The sequence below is a fragment of the Haemorhous mexicanus genome, chromosome 5 (assembly GCF_027477595.1).
Source record: "Haemorhous mexicanus isolate bHaeMex1 chromosome 5, bHaeMex1.pri, whole genome shotgun sequence".
NCBI classification, from domain to species: domain Eukaryota; kingdom Metazoa; phylum Chordata; class Aves; order Passeriformes; family Fringillidae; genus Haemorhous; species Haemorhous mexicanus.
The window spans coordinates 69,384,794-69,405,373 of NC_082345.1; the positions used below are offsets into that span (position 1 = coordinate 69,384,794).

General features: G+C 40.2%; 1 protein-coding gene across 4 annotated transcripts in view; it reads left to right on the forward strand.

The window, feature by feature from the left end:
* Positions 1-20,580, forward strand: part of BEND7 (BEN domain containing 7) — a 46,852-nt gene that overhangs the window by 12,580 nt on the left and 13,692 nt on the right. For 3 of the 4 annotated variants that reach the window (XM_059847484.1, XM_059847487.1, XM_059847488.1), the window contains exons 3-7: positions 678-977; positions 6,707-6,829; positions 9,283-9,548; positions 14,371-14,596; positions 19,473-19,592. In XM_059847484.1, coding sequence (XP_059703467.1) covers positions 678-977; positions 6,707-6,829; positions 9,283-9,548; positions 14,371-14,596; positions 19,473-19,592 — 1,035 coding nt within the window. The remainder of the gene's footprint in view (positions 1-677; positions 978-6,706; positions 6,830-9,282; positions 9,549-14,370; positions 14,597-19,472; positions 19,593-20,580) is intronic. The other variant, XM_059847486.1, reaches the window with a different exon arrangement.

Here is a 20,580-nt window from a genome sequence, read left to right on the forward strand (position 1 = left end):
TCACATTTTTCTGGTATATATTTTCATTTTCTTTTTAGAATCTACATTTTTAAGACATTCAGCAATTCAGCTATCTGTGGTTACACACATATTAGCTACTGTTTAATTTATTCCTGTATAATCCAGTATTACTATATTCTGTGGAATAAGGAACTAATTCTGTTCATTAAAATCAATAGATGCTGTGCTGTTCTGCATGTGTGTGGTGTGGTGCTTTCTGTGCTTTTTTTTTTTTTTTTTTTTTTTGTAAGATCTATCCGTGAGCATACAGCAAACTGATACTTAAAGGGTCTGATCCTTTGGGCTCTACTCAGGGAAAACATCCACTGATGTCAATGCCTGAATAGGATCAGGCTCTTAAAAGGACAGTTTATTTGAAATTGCTGTAGCTATTATTATTTCCTTCTGGCAAAAAAATAATCTTACTCATCAAAGCCTTAGAAACAACATCAAGAAAGCCAAGTTCAGCAGGTCTTTCAGGCATGAAAGCTGTCAGCCATGGCTGTGTGAAGGCATAGCCTGTTACATCCCAGTGACCATTCAACCATCCCTTTTCTTTCTCGTTGTTATTTATTTATTTTTTTGCTCCAACTCTTATTGGCATCTAAAACCACTAATTGCTACCCATTACTGTTTTTGCTAATTTCCAGTGATAACTGTGGCTCTGTTTTCATTAGGAGATGAAAGCCGGGAAATTAAAAAACAAATTACAGGGATGAGAAGATTACTGAATGACAGCACTGGAAGAATCTATCAACGAGTTGGCAAAGAAGGAGAAAAACTGAAGGAGGAGCCCCAAGATTTAGAGTTAGCCTGGGCCCAGCGCCTGAATCCCCCTGCGGAGTCCCAGGCGAGCCTTCATCCGTCCCAGAGCGGAGCATGGAATGAGCTATCACCCCAAGGCAGCCATCTTTCAGGGCAATATGGAACTCGATCCAAAACATTCCAAAATCAGGCTCGAACTGTGGCATCCAATGGTATGACCTGTTAGACACTGAGAATGGTGCCTTTCCTCCCCCCCCTTGTTCTCTACTAAATATCTGCCTTTGTTGTGATGATATATTGTAGCACTGCACTGAAAGCAGTTATAGTTCAGAGTCTACAAAATGAGCACATAGTTATCACTTCAAAAAGGTGTGAAAGTGGGCACTGTACATTCTGCTACCATCTGTCTTAGCTTTTAAAATGGTGATAGGATTGAATTACTCAATGCCTTTACAAGCTTAATTTCTATACAGTACTTACTAAAACAGCTTTTGTCATTGTTATTAAATTCATGGCTAATTAAATGTCAACCTCTACCACTCCTCTTTTCTGTGAATAATGTAGCACTGTTGTGACACTACTTGTGGAGCAGGATTCTACTGCCTTTCGTAAGGGGATGGCATCAGCCTTATAACAGGCCACTGAACTGCAGGTACAAAATTCCATCACAACCTTAGGCTTTTATTCCAATGAGACTATTGGAGAAAAGAGATGGTGGAGTCTACCTGTGAACAGCATGTTCTAGAGTGTGGCCAATCCAGTACAGGATTCTGCCCTGAAGTAGATGGCAGTGTGCCTCTAAAATGCCTTTTTCTTATTAAGTCCCAGAGAATGGAAGTTTTGCTCCCAGATTAAAAAACTGCTGTCAAAACCCCACCATAACAATCTTCTAAATATGGAAGGACCCAAAATTCATCACACATCTACTTCTTTGTCCTCAGAGGCCCTGGGCACTGGCAGGGACAGTTCTCTGCATGCACAGAAGTGCCCAAACCTGCATAGATTATGTGCCTTGTTCCCAAATCCAGAAAGTAGGTGGAGCAGCACCTCTATCCCCTCAGGGGCCTGATTCAGCATGTGAGCTAAAATGTGTTGACAGGATTTGGCCCTATATGCAAGAAAATGTCAGCTTAAATTTTTTTGTATGTGGAGGCAGGATTCAGTTGACTTCTGATCTCTTACAGGTTTGAAGTGGTCAATGGGACATGGAATGGTCAGGTTGAGCAACCTCCTGGGCTGGACAGGAGAAATGCCCAGGTTCCCAGCCCTTGGGGGAGCAGCCCAGGAGGCACCTCCCTTTGCAGCTGTCCTGCTGCTGAAAGGAATGCAATCTTTTGGGTTATTACATAAAGGAGGGTGTGGGCCCTCTCCTCTGGCCGCCTTTGAAAAGACAATCTGTATAGCAGTTGGGTTTGAGGTGTCTGCCTCTGATGGAGTATTGTGATCCTGACTCCTGCTTGGGCTCCAAACCCTGGTCTCTAGGGAAGAAAAACTTTTGTTGCATTTCTGAGCCTGAAACTGCTCCTCACCCAGTACACAGCTCTTCTGGGCATTTTAACAGCCTGATTCCCTTCTATCCCTTGTATTTGAGAGCCTTAGCATCAAACTCAGTATTTTAGATGTTATTCAGAGGATGGACAAAGTTTTTAAAAGCTGGGTGTAGAAATGCTGCACAGTACTTCAAGGGATATTTTAAGAACCTTGGTTCTTACTGTGGTGTTTAAGTTACCAGAACAAAACTGCCAGACACAATGTTATTACCTGGGGCTTAGGTCAGGCTTAGGTCATCACTGGGGAGATGTTCAGGCATCTGTAGTAGGTGATCTGAGTCCAGGAACTCTTTCTGTCCACTGTGGATAGATACTATATAAAAAATGAAGATATATGTTGTAGGCCATCTGAATTGCTCAAAGTTGAATGTAATAGACACATCAAGTCCATCTCAGTGGTGCACTTATCTACTCACAGGGTAAGGTGGTTCAAGGAGAGGTTGCAATAAATGTTTAATAGGTGCTGGTATAGAAAACATTAATGAGAAAGCTATTGATAATGATGCCTGGAAAGGGTACCTAGAGCAGAGGCTAGACAGAGTAAGAGAAATAAAGTAGGTATTTATTAAAAAGGCCTTCAAAGGATATACCTTGGGCAGTACAAGAGCCTGGCCAAGGCTACACCCAAGATGGGTGACGGGTCACAAATGTTCACACTATAATAAGTTTGGTCCATTTACATATTGGGGTTAATTGTCCAATCACAGCTTCACAGCTTAATGAAGTCACATTCTCCTAGTTTTTGCTCCCCCCCAATTTGCTTTTGTTCATACTTTTTGGGGCCTGGAGCTGCAAGGGCTGGAAAAGGATTGTTTTGTCTTACTAAACTGTGAAGAGAACTCTCTAACACTCTGTGTGAATTTCAGAGTTAGATACTAATGCAGTACAGAATCTGAAAGCTAAAACTTAAGGCATCAACTAAAATAAGAGAGGAACAGAGCAAGCCTAGATGTTGCTGCAGAAGAGGGAAGAGTAGGAACGTACATGAAAACCAAAGGGATTTATTCCAAACCAGACTTAAGGTGGTGGTTCCACAAGTCAGGGTGTTAGGCAGACATCTGTGACCCACTGTTTTTAGTGGAAGCCATCTGGGACTACAAAGAGTGAGCACCATGTCTGTCCTGTTACAGACGGTAAACTCTCACTTGAGTTCATTTCTTGTGTTCTGTACCAAATCCAGCAGTGATGCAGCAGCTGAATTGCTTTTGAGTTGCATCAAGATCATTTTCACTGGGTAGTTCTTGCATGCTTTTCCAGTATAAGCTGGTAGCAATGTTAGTTACAGTGAGTGAATTCCCTCTCAGCAGATCCAGCTGGAAGAAAACACTGTCCTGGGCTGCTTATTGCTCACATGGGAGAAGCAACTCATGTACTTGTGTCATCTCCTTCTCTCAGTCAAACAGGCAGGTATCAAATTTGCCTGCTGGCCAGCTTCCAAAAGAGAGGGAGATGACTCTTTAAAGACTCCTTCATAAAAATAAAAAGTCTGATCTCCTTTTAAAATTAAAAATTGATTTATAACAGTTGAAAAGGGTTGCTTTTGTCCTCTAAAAATGATAAAGATAGTGCTTAGAACAATGACTGAGAACACTCTACTAGATATTTCTTACAACACAATAACTGATCAGAGGAGGGAGGATAGAGGGAAAATAAAAAACCCTCATGAATATGTAAGGAGTCAGTAGAACCCTGCTTTGATTTAAAATATTGGTGGTCTCTTTTCCCATTCCCAGTACCTATGGTAGATTTACATGGGTAATTTCTATCAATGCTAATGGGGATTATAAAGTAAATCCCCTTGCCTCAATGGGAAAATAGACCCTGTGGTTTTCCATCAGGAGCCTGTGTGCCTGTGTGTTTTCATTAGGAACATGTTATATTGCAACAGGAAAGATGCACAGGTATTTACTGATACAATTTGTTCAAGTTTTCACATGCAATTCACCATGATGTAGAGCCTTTGTTAAGAAGGAAACAAAAGCCACCAAGCCTGTTTCCCCCCAGAGTCTTTCAGATATTTCCAGAAGAAAACACTTCCAGAAAACATTTCCTCTAGAATATTGAATTCTGATCAAGAGAAAGGACAGGCTTTATCCTAAGGGTCTTTTAGTCTAAAACAACTGAGAAAGGACTGAGGGAATGATAGTCTTGCTTTGTATTTGTCTATTAATAAAACTCTTCTAAATTCTGGGGCTTCCATTTCTGGGGTACCTGCTTGTCTTACTGAAAGGTAGAGTTATGCTTTTGCTATTAAATTATAAGTTGTCTTGAAATTCATCTACTTAAAAGTCTACTTAAGACATGTAGGTGAAGGGTATTGGTGGAACCAAGTTGAGGGATTCTGATTAATCTGCTGCAAAGCTAAAGATAACATTTTTTTTTTTCCTCTGTACCTGTAACAATGGGCTAAACATTTTATGGACCATTGAAAAGGTAAAATCCCATCCATGCCCCAAGGAACTTCTAAAGAATAGACTGTGTACAAAGGAAGGGTGAGATCAAACTAGGCAGAGTCCTGCTGAGTCTGAAACAAGAAACAAGAAACCTTCTTGTTTCATTTTGAGATTCTCAGCCTGTTTTCCAAATAACTTCTTAGTATAAAAATCATTTTATTTGCAGCTGAAACCTTTGAGAGCTGAAGCCAGTGGTTCTATTGCATTTGCATTTGCTAGATTTGTAGGGATTTTGTTAAGTACTCCATTTATCTTATTACAGTTTTAACAGATTTTATCCGTGTATGATATTTTAAAATAACAAAATTTGTAATTGCAGGATGTGGAGTATCTAAATATCTGAGGAAAAGGGGAGTGTGACACCCAGAAGATGTCAGTTGTCTTTAAGTGATGCATTAGTTTAGCTTTACAAGCAGCTCACCTTTGGAGTGTGACCATGAGTTTGCTCAAGTCTGATAGATGTTGCTTCAGGTCTGAAGGACTGTATGGAAGGAAGTAGAGAACAAGTGCCTTGTGGTGGCCAGATTTTCAGTTATTTCAAATGAGGATTAAAGTCAGGGGATCTGTGTGGGTCTGATATCAGGGATCTCAGATGAAAGAACAGAACCCAAACCTGAAAAGGTATTAATAACCTGGTTTGGCTTCAGAGGAGAGCAGAAGTAATAATGAAAAATGTGAAGTTTTATAAGTGGAGATTAAATGAATTGCTTCTGTTCACTTTTGCTAGGTAATGATTAAAGGGCACCTGGTAAGTGTCAGGCTACAGAAGAAAAAGGGAAATACACTGGCTGAAGTCCACATGTGACACCAAGTGAGGTTATTTTGTTAGGTGCATTTGTACCTATCTTCATGAAATGGTCATCCCTCCTCCTGCAGTCTTGAGCAGTAAAATAGCCATCAATTTAAATGACTCTAAGGACATTTGGAAAGGAAGGCAGGTGTATACTATCTAGCCTCAGCTTCAACCAGATACTGTTAGGTGTTTTGTTGAATTTTGAAATTTTTATTTGCAGCTGGGGATAGCTGTCTAGGGATGCAGCTGTCTTAAGCTTAAGTGCAGGATACAACTATCCTGCAAAGTTTGAAATCCCTCAGCTGTTACAGCCCGTTCTAATTCAGAACAAAAGATACAAAATTTCTGGAAAGTAAAGCAGTAATAAAAGCGCTGCTGAGGGCTAGAACTAGAAATATGTGAGTTCAGTTAAACACTATTAAGAATTACTAGAGAAAAGGAATGTCTTGAACTACTATATTAATTTTCAAAGGGAAACTCTGGAAAGCCCATCTTGTAGGTTACAGTGGTGGAAAACATGATAGAAAACAATCCCACCCTAGCAAACAGAAGAGCAGATTTGAAAGCTTTTGTGTGGTTCTTTTCTGTCCTGTTGTTTTGGGGTTTTTTTCTCCAAGTAGGGTATTTTATTTTCATTCTCTCTTCTTCACATGGTAAAGAATCACCTGTAAGATTCAAGCAGTTTAAAAATTCCTAGACTCTCATTTTATGTACAGCACAAACCTTTATTGCACAGGCTGTCTTCATTCTTTGTAAGACTGTTCCAGGAGATGGGCTTTTTTCTGTGTGTGTGATAAAATAAGTATGTTTGTAATGAGGTTTGGTGCTTTTGTTATTCAAGATGAACCAGGCTGACAATAGAAAGCCCTGCTGTGAGGAGTGCATTATATTCACACTCTGAGCAGTCTTCCCCAGCCCATGTAACATTGCATCCCAACTCAATATAATTGCACATATTAGTAATTGAGTAAAAACTAGTGGTCCTTTCCTCTTAAAAGGGATCATGTTGAAAATTACTTCCTTTCATGCTTTTGATCTGATTTTACAATCTGGTATATTGATCATAGCTTCAAACACCTGCCAATTGTTGTCTGGGTGATTCTGTGTGGCTTACATCTCACCCATTTCATTCCACTCTCTTTCAGGAGAAATTCCAATGGTGAATTCAACAGCTGGACCAAACTGCTGTACGTGTAATTGCCAGTCAACCCTGCAGGCCATTCTTCAGGAGCTCAAGACCATGCGAAAATTGATGCAGCTGCAAGCAGGTACAGTGACCAGTGCCACATGTGCATACCTGTGGCAAGCATCGAGTTGAGGATGGCCCAGCTTGTTGCAGGGGTGTTGGATGAGATGGTCTTTGGAGGTCCCTTCCAAACCCAAACTGTTCTATGATTCTGTGATCTTCCTGTTAGGGAATGGTCTGGGAGATTAAAGTCTGTGTGGGCACTCAGGAATACCTGAATTGTTTCCTGCTCTCCTGACATATCAGTCAAAGTCAAATTTTCACAAGTTTCTTGGAAATGCAACTTCTACTTTTCAGATCCTTTACCTGAAATATGGGATTTTATCTTTAGCCTTTTAAGGCTAAATTGAAAATAAAATTAATGTGATCAGATATGTAATGAGAGCTGAGTGGGCAGGTGAATATGCCCACTTTGTTTTCACAGTGTATTGATTCAGGGGTGCCAAATGCTACCTCACCTGTGTTCTGCTTACCAGTTCACTAATCTTAGGGGTAAGAAAAATAAAATTTGAAGGTAGCTGAAAGTTACCAAATAGTTATTCATTCGAACCTCTTTTAGCTCTGTGATAGTCACAGCTGAGCTAGCTACTGCAAGTTGTGGCCTCCGCCCTTCCTCTGGCTGTGAAGTACCAGCTTTCAGTGTGTATAGCCACAATAATTTGTTCACTGGAGAAAATTACTGAGTCTAGTTTTCTCCTAGGTTGGGAGCTGAAAGAGAACAGTGCAGAGCCAGAGGAGTAGTTGAGCGAGCAAGATAATGAGAACGTGGTAGGTAGAGTTAAGACATCGTAGGCTGATGTGAAGCTGCAGGCTCTGTGCTACCTAAAAATTAGTGTTAATACTAATGAGGAGATAGAGATGTTGGAGATTTTGTCAGCCTACTTGCCCATCCAGCATGAATGATGGGGACTGGAGGCATGGAGACTTCTCTTGTGGAGAGGCTGGATAAGACTTCTGTAAGAAAAGGGAGTGTTGAGTAATTAACTGAAAGATGGGTGGAGTGAAGGGCTGACTAAACTCCTTGTCTCCATGGTGTATAATGTTTGAGTGAGTGATGGGAACGATCAGACACGTTTTGTAATATCAGTTGGCACACGTAAAAATGCTTTTCTAGAAGTCATCAGTTTACAAAGAAGTACACAAAAGCCCAGTTTTACAGTTTTTGCTGGTACATGGGATTTTTTTATGCAATCAGACCAATTTCATTGAAATCACATGGGTGATTGAAAAATGGCTTGTGAGTGAGAGTTAGAAAACTGGGGTCTATGCCAAAAGAGCTGACTCTTCAGTAGCAGAACATTTCTTATTAATTATGTATCTACAGAGTAAGTACCTTTGTTAATTCGTGAATCTTTTGATTCACTTGGAATATTTAATATTTTCTGAAATTATGGTTTTGCAGAGAAAAAAAATCATTTGGCATTTTTGTTGCTAAAAGAAAACACCTAACGTTCAAACCTGTACGTGAAAGTGTAATAGCTTACTTTAGTATTCAAACACCCTACTGTCTTAATTATAAACTACACATCACAGTCTTGTAAATCCTTGCCAGAAATGAAATTTTCCAGAAATATTTTAATAAACAATAGTCAGAGGTTTGTTTTCTTCCTGAAGCTTTGTAGATGAGGACTTTTTGTAGCTTGTTCATATCTTGAATGAGTTTGATCTGCATGTAGAGCACTTCTGGCTTTTTCTTTGTTTGTTTTGACCTTGATCTTAGTGATTTATCCACACACATAATGATATCTTGATAGCATTCTTCTGGAGGGCTTGTTCATATTGATACAGGTTCAGGGTTGTTGCCTTAATTTATACAAATTATTGTGAATACTGGAAAATGCAGAATATTGATAAATGTAAGATATGGTCTCTTATATTTCAGTGGTAATACATGTCAGCTTTTGTGTATGAGCAAAACAAACTGATGGAACTTTGAATTACTTTTTTTCCCTCAGAAATTAGACTATTGAATAGTGTTTTCACTCATTCTTGGCATAATGGTACTTGAAATGTTCTTGCTGAGCTAATTAACTTGGAGACCACTGTCATAAAAATAACTGTAATTGCATTAGCACTTGTATTATCTTACTTTATCAGGAAGAGATCCTCAAAGAGTGAGATTCTTAGTCATTCAGAGGGCACACAAATTAATCATCACTTAAGTGCTTCATGTCACCAGCCATCCAGTGGTCACTAGGAAAAAGAACTGTGTATTCCTAATTTCCTTAAAATACTGTTCATCAGTATGGCTTGAAAAGCCTCACCAGAGAGCTCACTCTCATTATCCCCATTGTACAGACTGGAAAATTATGCAAAGGTGATAAAACTTATTTGTTTCCCATGCACCAGCAGCCCTGAAAATCACATCACTTATCTAGAAAGTAAGTTCAGTGAGTCAGTAGTTTAATGGTGCATCTGTGTGGATATTCATGGGCTTTTGTCTTTAAAATTAATGCATTAATTTCTTTCATTCAGTTGGGACTCAAAACAGACAGCAGCCTCCTGTTCCTCTGATTTGTGCACAGAAGTCAACAATATCAAGAAAGAGAAATAAAAAGAGAAAACTGCCCCTCAAAGTTGTTGAAGCAGTTTCCACAAATAAGAAACCCAGCTCTCCAGAGAATGAGAAGAGGCTGACAGCAAACTTGGAACAATCTAGTCTGCAAGCAGTTGAACCCCCCCTGAAGCCAGAGACCCCTCTGTCAGGGTTTGGAATTATCCTTGAATCAGCTTCATCAGATGTAAGTTAAAATTTTAATATGCAGGATTGCAAGATTTTGAAATACTGACTCATTCAGGAGAATCAGTACTCGAGTCACATTGATGCATCTTCCCACTTTTTGTTAGACTGAACAAGCAAATCTTGGGTTGGAGTGAATGGAGATGTTAGGATTAGATGTGGGGAGTGCTCATTACAGGGTTTTGGGTCCTTTTTTTCAACTTTCACAAGCATTAAGTTTTCCCTTGAGTTCAAGGCTCCTGTTTTTTGAGCTTTCAGTGGAAACTTTTTCATCTCTCCCAATGCCAAGAGCCACGGTTGAGATGAGGAGCCATGAAAAGTGTGAGGTGTGTAAAGCATTCACAGCCCCATCATTGCTGATGAGCCCGTGTAGTCCACACAAGAGTCTTTATCCTGCCAAGGAGTATTTATGTGCTTTCCTGCTTTTCTGGTCCTGCTGACTTTGGGGGACTCCTCATCTCTAGAAAAATTCATATTCAGTCTTTGCTGAATTGGGTCATTTGGTCTTGATTGTTGTGTGTGCTGTAGTAGGGCCTCAGCCCTGTTGATGATGTCAGTGTGACTCAAAAGGCCAAAATTTGCCCCTCTAAAATATGCACTTTTCCCATAGAATTTTGCAGTAAGCATGTTTTCTTGATTCATGTACACACTGTTGGAAATTCCATGTATCTGGTGGATGATTGGCTTTGTTTAATGACCAAATTGATGTAATCCAAACCAGTTCACTGACAAGTAAACTGTTCATTAATTTCTCTAATATATTTTTAATTTTGAGCAGGCTCTTTCCAATTTCCTAAGTACTATGAGCTAGAAAAACATAATTAAATTCCGTATCAATAAGCGTAAATGAAAACAATGCAGCAGATAATATTCTATCCTTCTGGAAGAGGGAACTAATAATAAAAAAGAGCAGTCAGGATAATTCAGTTACAGAGATGCAAGCCACACCACTAATTAGGTTGCAGTCTCATGCCACAGAGTCAGTGCAGTGATACAGAGTAACTAGTTTGATGCTTTTTTCAGAGGGTTTCCTTTTGTAGTACTGAGCTTAATAATGTTTGAGGTAAAGGTTTGGGGAGGACTGGTAATTTATCTCCAGTATGCAATTTGTGCTTATAATTTTTCTTTGCTTGTGGCACTCTTGTCAGCTTGAAACACGGTTTTGAAAACAGTTGTGTGCTTGCAATGGAATTTAATTTGGCTTTATGAATGTGTTTCATCGCTGGACACGGTTCTTTGTAGTTGCCAGTTTGACCTAAGGAAAAAAAGAGAAAACATTTGGCTCATAAATCAGGTCTTCATCTGTCCTTCCATGCTTGAGCCCTTCCTTGCCACAACAGTTGTTTGACTAAATTTACAGAGCTAGAACCCCGAGACAAACAAATTGATTTTGTTTTGTCTTTGGACAGAAAACATTTGAGTTATGAAAACAGATATATTTAATGCAAAAATAAAATGTGACCTTAAATATTTTGAGAAGGCTTAAGAAAGTCACTTCTTTGAGAACGAATGGCAGCATAATCTTTTTCTACTTTTTCATAAGCATCTCTGTTTTGGTCACAACCAGCATGTCTGTGTGCCTGAAAAACTGTGAAAGACATCTTACAAAGCACCATAAATGAATGTTCCCTTGAGAATATTCCACAGGTTGTCTATAGTGTGTGCTGTGTCATACATCACCACTGCTGCCACTGCTATTTTGCCAACATTTATTGAACTTTAAGAAGAATCCAAGTTTAATGGGTATAAAATAAGGGCTGCCAAAACCAGTGCAATTAGTCCAGATCTGCTGAGATGAAATACTGCTACTTACAGAGGTGGAAAATGTCTTGGTGAGACAAACCCTCAATCTGGACCATGGATCAGAGAATCTGCTTTTTAAATGCAGTGATCTGATTACAACTCTTAGTTGGACTTTTGTTTGTTTTACAGTTGTAATATTTCATTTATAACCTAATCATTTTTAATCTACATATTACAACCTACTAAAATATCTAGGATTAAATCTAATTCATTGCCTGTTAAATTTAGCACAGCAAAAGCCTTTAGCATTCAGGTCTTCTTTATTTTGTTGTTCTTGAATAGTTTACCCTCCAGTTCCTTTTGCCATGATCATTATCTATTAATAAGTGCTTTTTCTTTGAGAAATTACATTCAGAATGATCATGAAATTCAAATGGTTACTGATTGTCTTTGATTGAAGAATAGCTAACTACTAAAGGAAAGCAAGAATAAATCATAGTTTTGCCTCCAAACTGTTTCACTGATAAACAAATCAATCCCTATATTAAGAATAAAACAATCAAAACTAAAATAATACTGACTCCTCCACACTGGTACAATGGTAAGGTTTGAAATGTATTTTACAGCTGTATTGTAGAGTGGTTGGTGCATCTGCCAAAGCATAATGCTGGTGTTCTAAGGTAAAACCAGGGAAGAGGGAAACCATGAAGTGAAGTGGAAGAGAGGAGAGAGAAGACTCACTTGATTTTTCAGTACAAATAGAGAAAAGATAATAGCAGACCCTCATGATCCTTCTGGCTTTTTGGGTGTTAAGTAGGAGGTTTCAGAAAAGGTACCACAGGAACAATTGGCTTTTCGTGAGGGTACCAGCCATAGTCTGGCAAGCAGGACCAAGGCAGTGACTGTCCCTCCATACTCAGCACTGGTGAGGCCTCACCACAAATCCTGGTGTCAGTTTTGGGCTCCTCACAGCAGAGACACTGAGGGTCTGGAGCATATCCAGAGAAGGGCAATGGAGCTGGGGTATTTATCCTGGAGAAAAGGACATTCGGGGGGACCTTATCTCTCTCTGCAGCTCCCTGACAGGAGGGTGTAGCCAGGTGGGTGTCAGTCTCTTCTCCCAGCTAACAAGTGATATGACAAGAGGAAATGGCCTCAGGTTGCACCACGGAATGTTTGTTTTGGATATTGGGAAAAATTTCTTCCCCAAACTGGTTGTCAAGCACTGGAACAGGCTGCCTGGGGAGGTGGTGACAGTCACCATCCCTGGAGGTATTTAGTGGTGGGTTAATAGCTGGACTTAATGATCTTTAAGGCTTTTTCCCACCTAAACTTTTCTCTGCCCTGGGTCTGGATCATTGAGGTCATCTTAGATGGCTGTCACAAGACCAAAGAAACAGAATAGGGCAGGTATCCTTCATCACCATGTCAGCTGCATTCTGGTTTTTGATTTACATGAACTAGAATTTTTCCCAAGTTGTGAATTTGGCCCACATTTATTTACTCTTGAAAATCTTTTCTGTCATCAGAAGTTTAGAAGTAACATATTAAAAACCCACCTACACTGGAATATTGTCAAATGTCAGTAACTGACTGTTTTGCTGGATCCAGCATTTTCAGAGTTCTTGAGGTAAAAATGAAAATTTTCATCCAGAACAAGCTGAGGAACTACATGCTTCTTATAATTTTTTGTTGTTGTTGTTATTTGCATATTTTACAATTCTTCATCCTGGCTTCCCAAAGCATCTTCAGTTTTATCACATAGTACACATCCATATCTCATGACAGTGCATGCTTTGGAAATGCTCTACTCACCTCAAAACTCTCCATACTGATTTTTAGAAATCCGTGGGAAAAGAATTACACAGCCAGATTGTTCTGAGACTGGCAGCCCTTTCTTCTATCTAGACTCAAGATGTTCTCAGGTGATACGATGGGAGATGGCATTTGCTCTTGCTCTGTAAACTTCTCTGAAAATGCATCATCATTGCTGAATATATTCCATGTAGGGCAAAAAAAGGGCAAGTTCTTAGGAGCAAGGCTGTAATATTGGCTTATTTCCTCATGTCATGATCACTGATTCTTTTACCTCCTTGCCAACTTCTAAACAATATTTTCAAAATTTTAGTTTATTCCCAATGTGTTTTCTAGATATGTAATTATTCTGTGAGGGTAAGAAGTCTTATCATAGGCATTGTATGGTGCTCACAGAAGAAAATTCTGCAAATGCTGTTCATGTAATTTCTGATATGTACAGACAGGGGCAGCAAAAAGACTCTTGGTAAGGGGACTTCCTCAAAGGCCTTTGTCTACTTTGGCCCTCAGTGTACTTGAGAGAAGACTATTAAGAAATACAGCGTGATTTTCTTTTCTCTTCTTCCCCTCCATTTCACCTTGGCAGTGATTTAAATCCCTGTGATTCACTGTTGAGGATTTTTGTACTGAAATAAACTGTCTAACATCATCCTCTTCTAAACATGCATTTTGGGACTATGAAAAGGAGGGACAAATGGATGCTCAGCAAGTGCTGGCTCCAGGGGCAACCTTGAACTCATGTGCTGATACTCATGGGGGCCATATCTTTGCTGGAAGCTCTCTTGGGAAGCCACATGGATTGGGCCAGTATCCCTGCATTTGTGCTTCTTGGAAGTGCCTGGCTGCCCCACAGCACACTTGTTCACAGCGTTTGGCAGTGAAACAAGTCCATTAAATGGTTAGATAAATGTTCAAAAAGCATCACTTTGGAGCACTGCTCTGCAATGATCCTGTGCTTTGTCGTTATTACCCAACATTGAAAGGTATCTCCTGTCTTTTTGTTAGCTGTATGCCTAGAAATGATGTCAGTAGTTGTTAACTTTTACAGACATTAGACAAGGAGTGTGATTGTTTGATTTGCCTTTTAAGGTGCTTATTCACTGATGGGGTTTGATTTCAATGAATTAGGCTGCTGTGGCCCTGAATAGCTGGGAAAAGATTCATGGTTTGATGAAGTGATTGTAAAGTCTCACCAGATGCATGATTGAAGTAAAATAATGTCTTTGAATGCTCGTTTAATTAAAACATTTGTATTCTTTTGGTAGCCAGAAGTGCAACTTGCAGAAGGCTTTGATGTCTTCATGCCAAAATCCCAGCTGGACTCTATACTATCAAACTACACTCGCTCAGGAAGTCTGCTCTTTAGGAAGCTGGTCTGTGCATTTTTTGATGACAAGACTTTGGCTAACTCTTTACCAAATGGCAAAAGGAAAAGAGGGCTCAATGACAACCGGAAAGGACTAGACCAAAATATCGTGGGTGCAATAAAAGGTATGTTTTCTGCTTTCTTTCCTATGTGTAATTAGAACATATTCTCAGCTAAGGAGAGTGTAAGGGGATTAGAATTTCTGACGTGTGTTAGGTCTATTAAAATATGCAGTCTTATTTTTATTCCCTTTCATTCACTTGTTAAAAATAGCTTCTACAGGGACAGCTTGTGTTAATTTTAAGCCAGTGATCCTGGTTTCTGAAGTCAGGCTCTAAGGCTGGAAACTCAATGTTCATGTAAGATAATTATTTTTCTCCCCCAGATATCAGAGATGCAAAGAAATCTTGAAAACATAATGACAGTGTAACTGATACACTTCAATCAAGGTTCTGAGTCTTGCACTGTATTTGACTGTCTGCTCTGTTAATTTTTCAATAGTTGGTGGCTGGATTGAGGAGAGATGGAGGAAGATAATACTGGCATGAGATTAGTTTGATGCTCATAAGTGCAGTGGTCCCTCTCTTGGGGGAGCAAATTTCTTGGTGTGAGCGCCTTTTGCTTGTTGATTTTTCCTAGCAATCATTGCTGTCTAGCTTCCAGAAGAGCCCATGTTCCTTCAAACTCTGTGATGACAGCATATAAAGAGCTGATATTATTAGGCCAGAGTTTCTGAACTAGATTCTATTTTGAAATCTGATATTGTAGGGACAATACCCACATTACCAAAAGACAGACCAAAAATAAGCTGTAAGAATGGAGCTTATTTTAGAGGCCGTGCCTTGTTCTCAGGTACAGATTGCTAACTTAGGAGACACAGGGCAATAGGAGGAGCTGCTGTGAGTCCATTGGCAGCAAAAGGAGGCAGGAAAATCTTCTGCAACCACCTCTGTGCCAACTTTTGGACCTCTCTCCCCATGAAAGAAAGGCACTGACAAACTGGCTTGAGTCCAGTGGAGGGACCACCAAGATTTACAACTTCACTTCCCTGCTTCAGTGTCAAATGAGGGCAGGCTGAGAGAATTGGAGAGAGGATGATTCAGGAGAAACCTTACTGCTGTTCACAACTACCTAATGGGATGATGTGGAGAAGTGGAGTTGGTCTCTTCTCAGAGGCACAAGAGGCCCTGAACACATGGAAAATTGCAATTTGATAAGGAGAAGTATTTTCAACATAAGTGTTGACAGTGGTTGAGCTGTGCAGTAGGGGTTCAGAGGGGCTGCAGGGCCTCCACCCCTGGAAATACTCAAAATGTGACTGGTCACAGGCCAGAGCATTATGGTCTAGTAGGCCATGCTTTGAGCAGCAGGCTGGGCATGGAGGCCTTCAGAGGACCCTCTCAAGTGTGCATTTCTGCAGCAAAGTGTATGCTGTGCCTGTGTCATGGTCCTAATATATCTTACAGAGCAGCTGACAGACTTTCTTACAGTTATGCTTGTATTTAGGTTTAAATCACAAACACTGTTTTGTACCTTCTTTTCTTGAGCTCAGTAATCGGCAAAGATCTATCTGAATTCTATCTGTATCTCATTGTTTTTTAAAAGCTTTAATGAATAAGTTAAATGAAAGAAAGAGGAGTTCAAAATTACTTCAAAAAAACCCACTCTAATTTGAACAGCACTTGATAAAATAAATGTTTTACAGTAAATGCAACAGGACTACTAAAATAGCAGCTGGTACACACTGCAGAGAGCAGTGTTTCTCAGCAGCTAAGATTGTACTAGTGGAGCAACTTCTGAGGCTTGGCTTAACCTCTTCCCTTGAGTTTAAGAGAAGAAAGAAGGGACTTGTAGTTCCAACAGAAAAATTTAATCTGTGATGGTACTGCCGGGTACCACTGCCATAACAGTGATCTCTATTGGCACTTAGAGTATTGCCCAAATGCTGGTGCCTGATCCCTGATAGGGAAGCCTGTCCCTAAAAGCTGTGATGGAATAAGATGCCAAGGTCTGACATCCTGTGGGTTTTCACTCAGTCTGACTCCAATAGCACCCTTCTTCCCTCCAAGGAGCTGGGCTATCAGACACTGTGGTTTCATTTATTCCAAGAAATAACTGAGCCAGTATGAAATCTCTACAAGAACAATATCATGTTGTTTGCATTATTATCATTAGGACATTCTTCTACCACGTGCCCAGATATCCTTTAGTGGCACTTTTAGTCCTTTTCCATGACAGAGATACAAAAGGCTACATTAATGACAAAAATGGACAGAGAATTTAAAGGAGGGACTGTTTGCTTGAAAATCACTCTTCCTGTCTGAAAACATTTTCACTGCTGTCCTTAAAAGTAATTTAATGCTTCTGCAACAGAATGATTAGCCAGGGAGCAATTCTCTCTTTTGGCTTTGGGTATTCAGTGGCACTTGTTGTATCAGTTGCAGTATTTCTCCTGGGCAATCAGCTTCTCTTGTGAGTCTTTCACTCAGAACTGGGAAAAAAAAAAAAAAGATGAAAAAATAAAACTAGTCAGAAGCATTTATTTTTCCTTTGAGTTGTTGACTAGAAATTCAACCAGTGAAATCCTTCTCTGCAGAAATCAATGAGCTGTTTTCAGATATAAGTGTGATGTGTCCCTCAGGATCCACAGTGGGACCAGTACAATTTAGTATTTTCATCAATGACACAGGCACTGATTTCTAGGGCACCCTCAGTAAGCTTGCAGATGACACCAGGCTGAGTGGTGTGGTTAGTTGACAGGAGGAAAGGGATGCCATCCAGAACCTTGGCAGGCTGGAGGAATGGGCCATATGAACCTCCTGATGTTTAACAAGACCAAGTGCAAGGTCCTGCATCTGTGTCAGGGCAATCCCCAGTAACAGTATAGAGTGGTGGATGAAGGGGTTGAGAGCAACCCTGCAGAGAAGGACTTGGGGGTACTGATAGACAAAAAATCCACAAGAATGTGGGCATGATTCTGTGCCTCTGCTCCACTGTGGTGAGACCCCACCTGCAGTGCTGCAGCCTGCTCTGGGGTCCCAGCACAGGAAAGACATGGACCTCTTGGAGCAATTCCAGAGGAGACCAGCAGGATGGTCAGAGGGCTGGAGCACCTCTGCTATGGAGACAGGTTGAGAGATCTGAGGTGGTTCAGCCTGAAGAAGAGAAAGCTCTAGTAGACCTTACCGTGGCCTTTTAATATAATATAAATATATAATAATAATATAAAAGGGGCTTGTAAGAAAGATGAGGATGGATATTTTACGAGAGCCTGTAGTGACAGGACAAAGGGGCAGTGGCTTTAAACTGAAAGAGGGTACATTTAGTTGGACATTAGGAAGCCTTTTTTTTTTTTTTTTTTTTTTTTTTTAATGATGATGATGATGATGGTGATGAGACTATTGGAACAGTTTGCCCAGAGAATGTGTGGGTGCTTCATCTCTGAAAGTGTGTAAGATCAGCTTGGACAGGGCATTGAGCAATCTGATGAAGTGTAAGATGTCCCTGCTTATGGCAGTGGGGTTGAACTAGATGGTCTTTAAAGTCCTCTTTAAATTCAAACCATGTCTATGTTTCTATGGCAGAGGGTCTGTTAATAGCATACAGCTTGGGTGGACTAGAAAGGCAGGTCCCAATTCTCCTGCCTCCTTGCTGCTGCATTCCCATTCCTTTTTGTCCCTGTTGTTATTTCTCTAACCACACATTGAGCAGTTGCCTGTTTTAAGTAAGTAGGAGCTGCAAGTCATTGATCAGGTGCCCATTGTGTCAGGTACCATTTGGATTCAGAAGGGAAAGATTATTTCTACCTTCACAAAGATGATGTTTGTTGCAAATCAAACAGTGTGAATGTCTGGGGATGTATTGACTTCTCTGGGCAGCCCTTGGAGTTGGTCTGATGTCCTTGTAGATCAGAGTGCAGAGGAAACTGTTGCTGATGTCTGCCTTGCCATGGTTTTGTGAAGCTGTTAGCATGGAAGGAGTCTGGAGGGGGGGGGGGATTACTTTTGGGTCTCTTATACTTAGCAGGTAGTGTTGCTTCAAAGTGTGTTTATAAAAATACTGAAATTGTCTTTTTTTTGTTGCACGTTTCCCGATCAAATTTGTGTGATACTTATTCTCAAGGATTACAAATCCCTTGAGCTGGAACCAGCTTTCTCTCTTTGTTTGCCAGTCATAATTGTACACTGGGCTCTGAGACCTCTGACCAAGTTTACAATAGCAATACTAACAGCAAGAATACTTTTTCTATTTCTGCTCTTGTTTATTTTTTGCATACCTCTCAGTTGCATGATGAAAATCAATTGCATCAGTTTCACTCCATTTAGAATTCTGTACTTTTGGTATAACACTGTTAGGTTTGCTGTAAATATGGATTTAAAGATAATGTTGACTCTCTCTGTACCTTTTTTACAAAACACAAAATTAGACCTGTAGGATATTTTTTTTCTCAGTAATAATGCCTTTTTTTTTTTTTAGTAGCTTTATAAAAATTCTATTCCATCTGGTTTGGCAGTATGAAAACTGTGGAGATTTCCACAGTGGTAGGACCTTACTCTTTCATGACTTTGCCTGCAGCCTTAGGAACCTGACCAAGAGGCCACCAAATGACCAGATCTTCAGCTCTCTATCTGTACCATATGGAAGGCAGCATTAACGAGTGCCTGCCACATCTGGGACTCAGTTCTAAGTACACTATTATTTTTCTGTGATCATTTTGTGTGAAATTCATGAAGACATCAAGTGTAGAACATTGCTATGGGACAGGCTTTTATACACAGTAATGATGTCATTCCTCTGATATTTATGCAGCTAAGTAACTTCTGAATGGTGAACTTGTGAAACACTGAGTTGGGCTTCATTCTCACAATCCTACATTTAGCCATTAAAATTCTGTTTGATAATTGAATAATGTCATATATTTTGATTAACATCCTCTCCCATCTCCTTTTCTCCATTTTTGGTGGCATATTTCAAAAAAGTGGTTTTTTTTTTTTTTTTCAGTCTTTACAGAAAAATACTGCACTGCTAACCATGTGGATAAACTTCCTGGTCCTAGGGACTGGGTCCAGATTCTTCAGGATCAAATTAAACTTGCAAGAAGACGATTAAAAAGAGGCTCAGGTATGTATAAAAATATGAGTTACAACATGTGAGCGTAAGATTAAAAGCTTAGAGCCTTTGTATCCACAGAAGTATTTTTCCTGTTGACTGTAGAGTTGTACTTGTTCATTCTATGAAAATTAGAACTTGACACTTTAGCAGGTTTTGTGGGTTTGGAATGGTAGCAGGTTTAGGAGCTGTCTCTACAGACAAGTTAAGTTTGAGTGTTTCTCGAATATTGTCTCCTTTCCTTTAACATCCAGACTCTTCTTCCCAGAAGTTAGCTGATCTATCCAGGGCTGCAAGTAGAAGTCTTTTAATTCTGTGGTATTTAGCCTGACAAGCCACTGACTGTACTGTTAAGACATAACCCAACTGACCTTTCCCTCTAAACTGTATGTGTCTGGAAGAATAGATGAGTCTTCTCACATTCTTTTTGAAACAATCAGAAAAAAAACCCAAAACAAACCAAAAGAAAACCCAGCCACCCACCCTGGTTGGGCCAGCAAGGCTCTGCAATACGTGGGAGGCAGCTTGCCAGCAGTGACAGGTAATCTAGGCAGGGTTTTGCAGCAAAGCTGCTCAGCTTGGGCTGGGATAACCTGGATGCTTGGGACCAGCCTGCAGGGAGCTCAGTGCTGAGCTTTCACTCTGACAGCCCCTCAGCTCCAGCCATGAGTGTGCAGCCTGGAAATCCCCAGTAGGGTTCTTGGGAAAGCAGTATTACTGATTAAGAGAGATGTAATTACCTTATAAACCATAACTAGTCTCGGTCCCATCTTCATCCCTCCAGTCCTGCAAGGGGCTTTCTCCACACGAGGCTTCACTTCTCCTTTCTCAGCCTGCAGATTTCTCAAGGCTCTCTCAGGGTTGTATTTCTTGCCTGTCTCTCCCTGGGCATATCTGACACTGTTGTCTGAGGCATTTCACTTGTGCCACCTCCTTAAACACAGTCCTTTGCTGTTACTGTATTTAGCTGCCTTTTCCCCTCTTCCCTTCTGCCCATCAC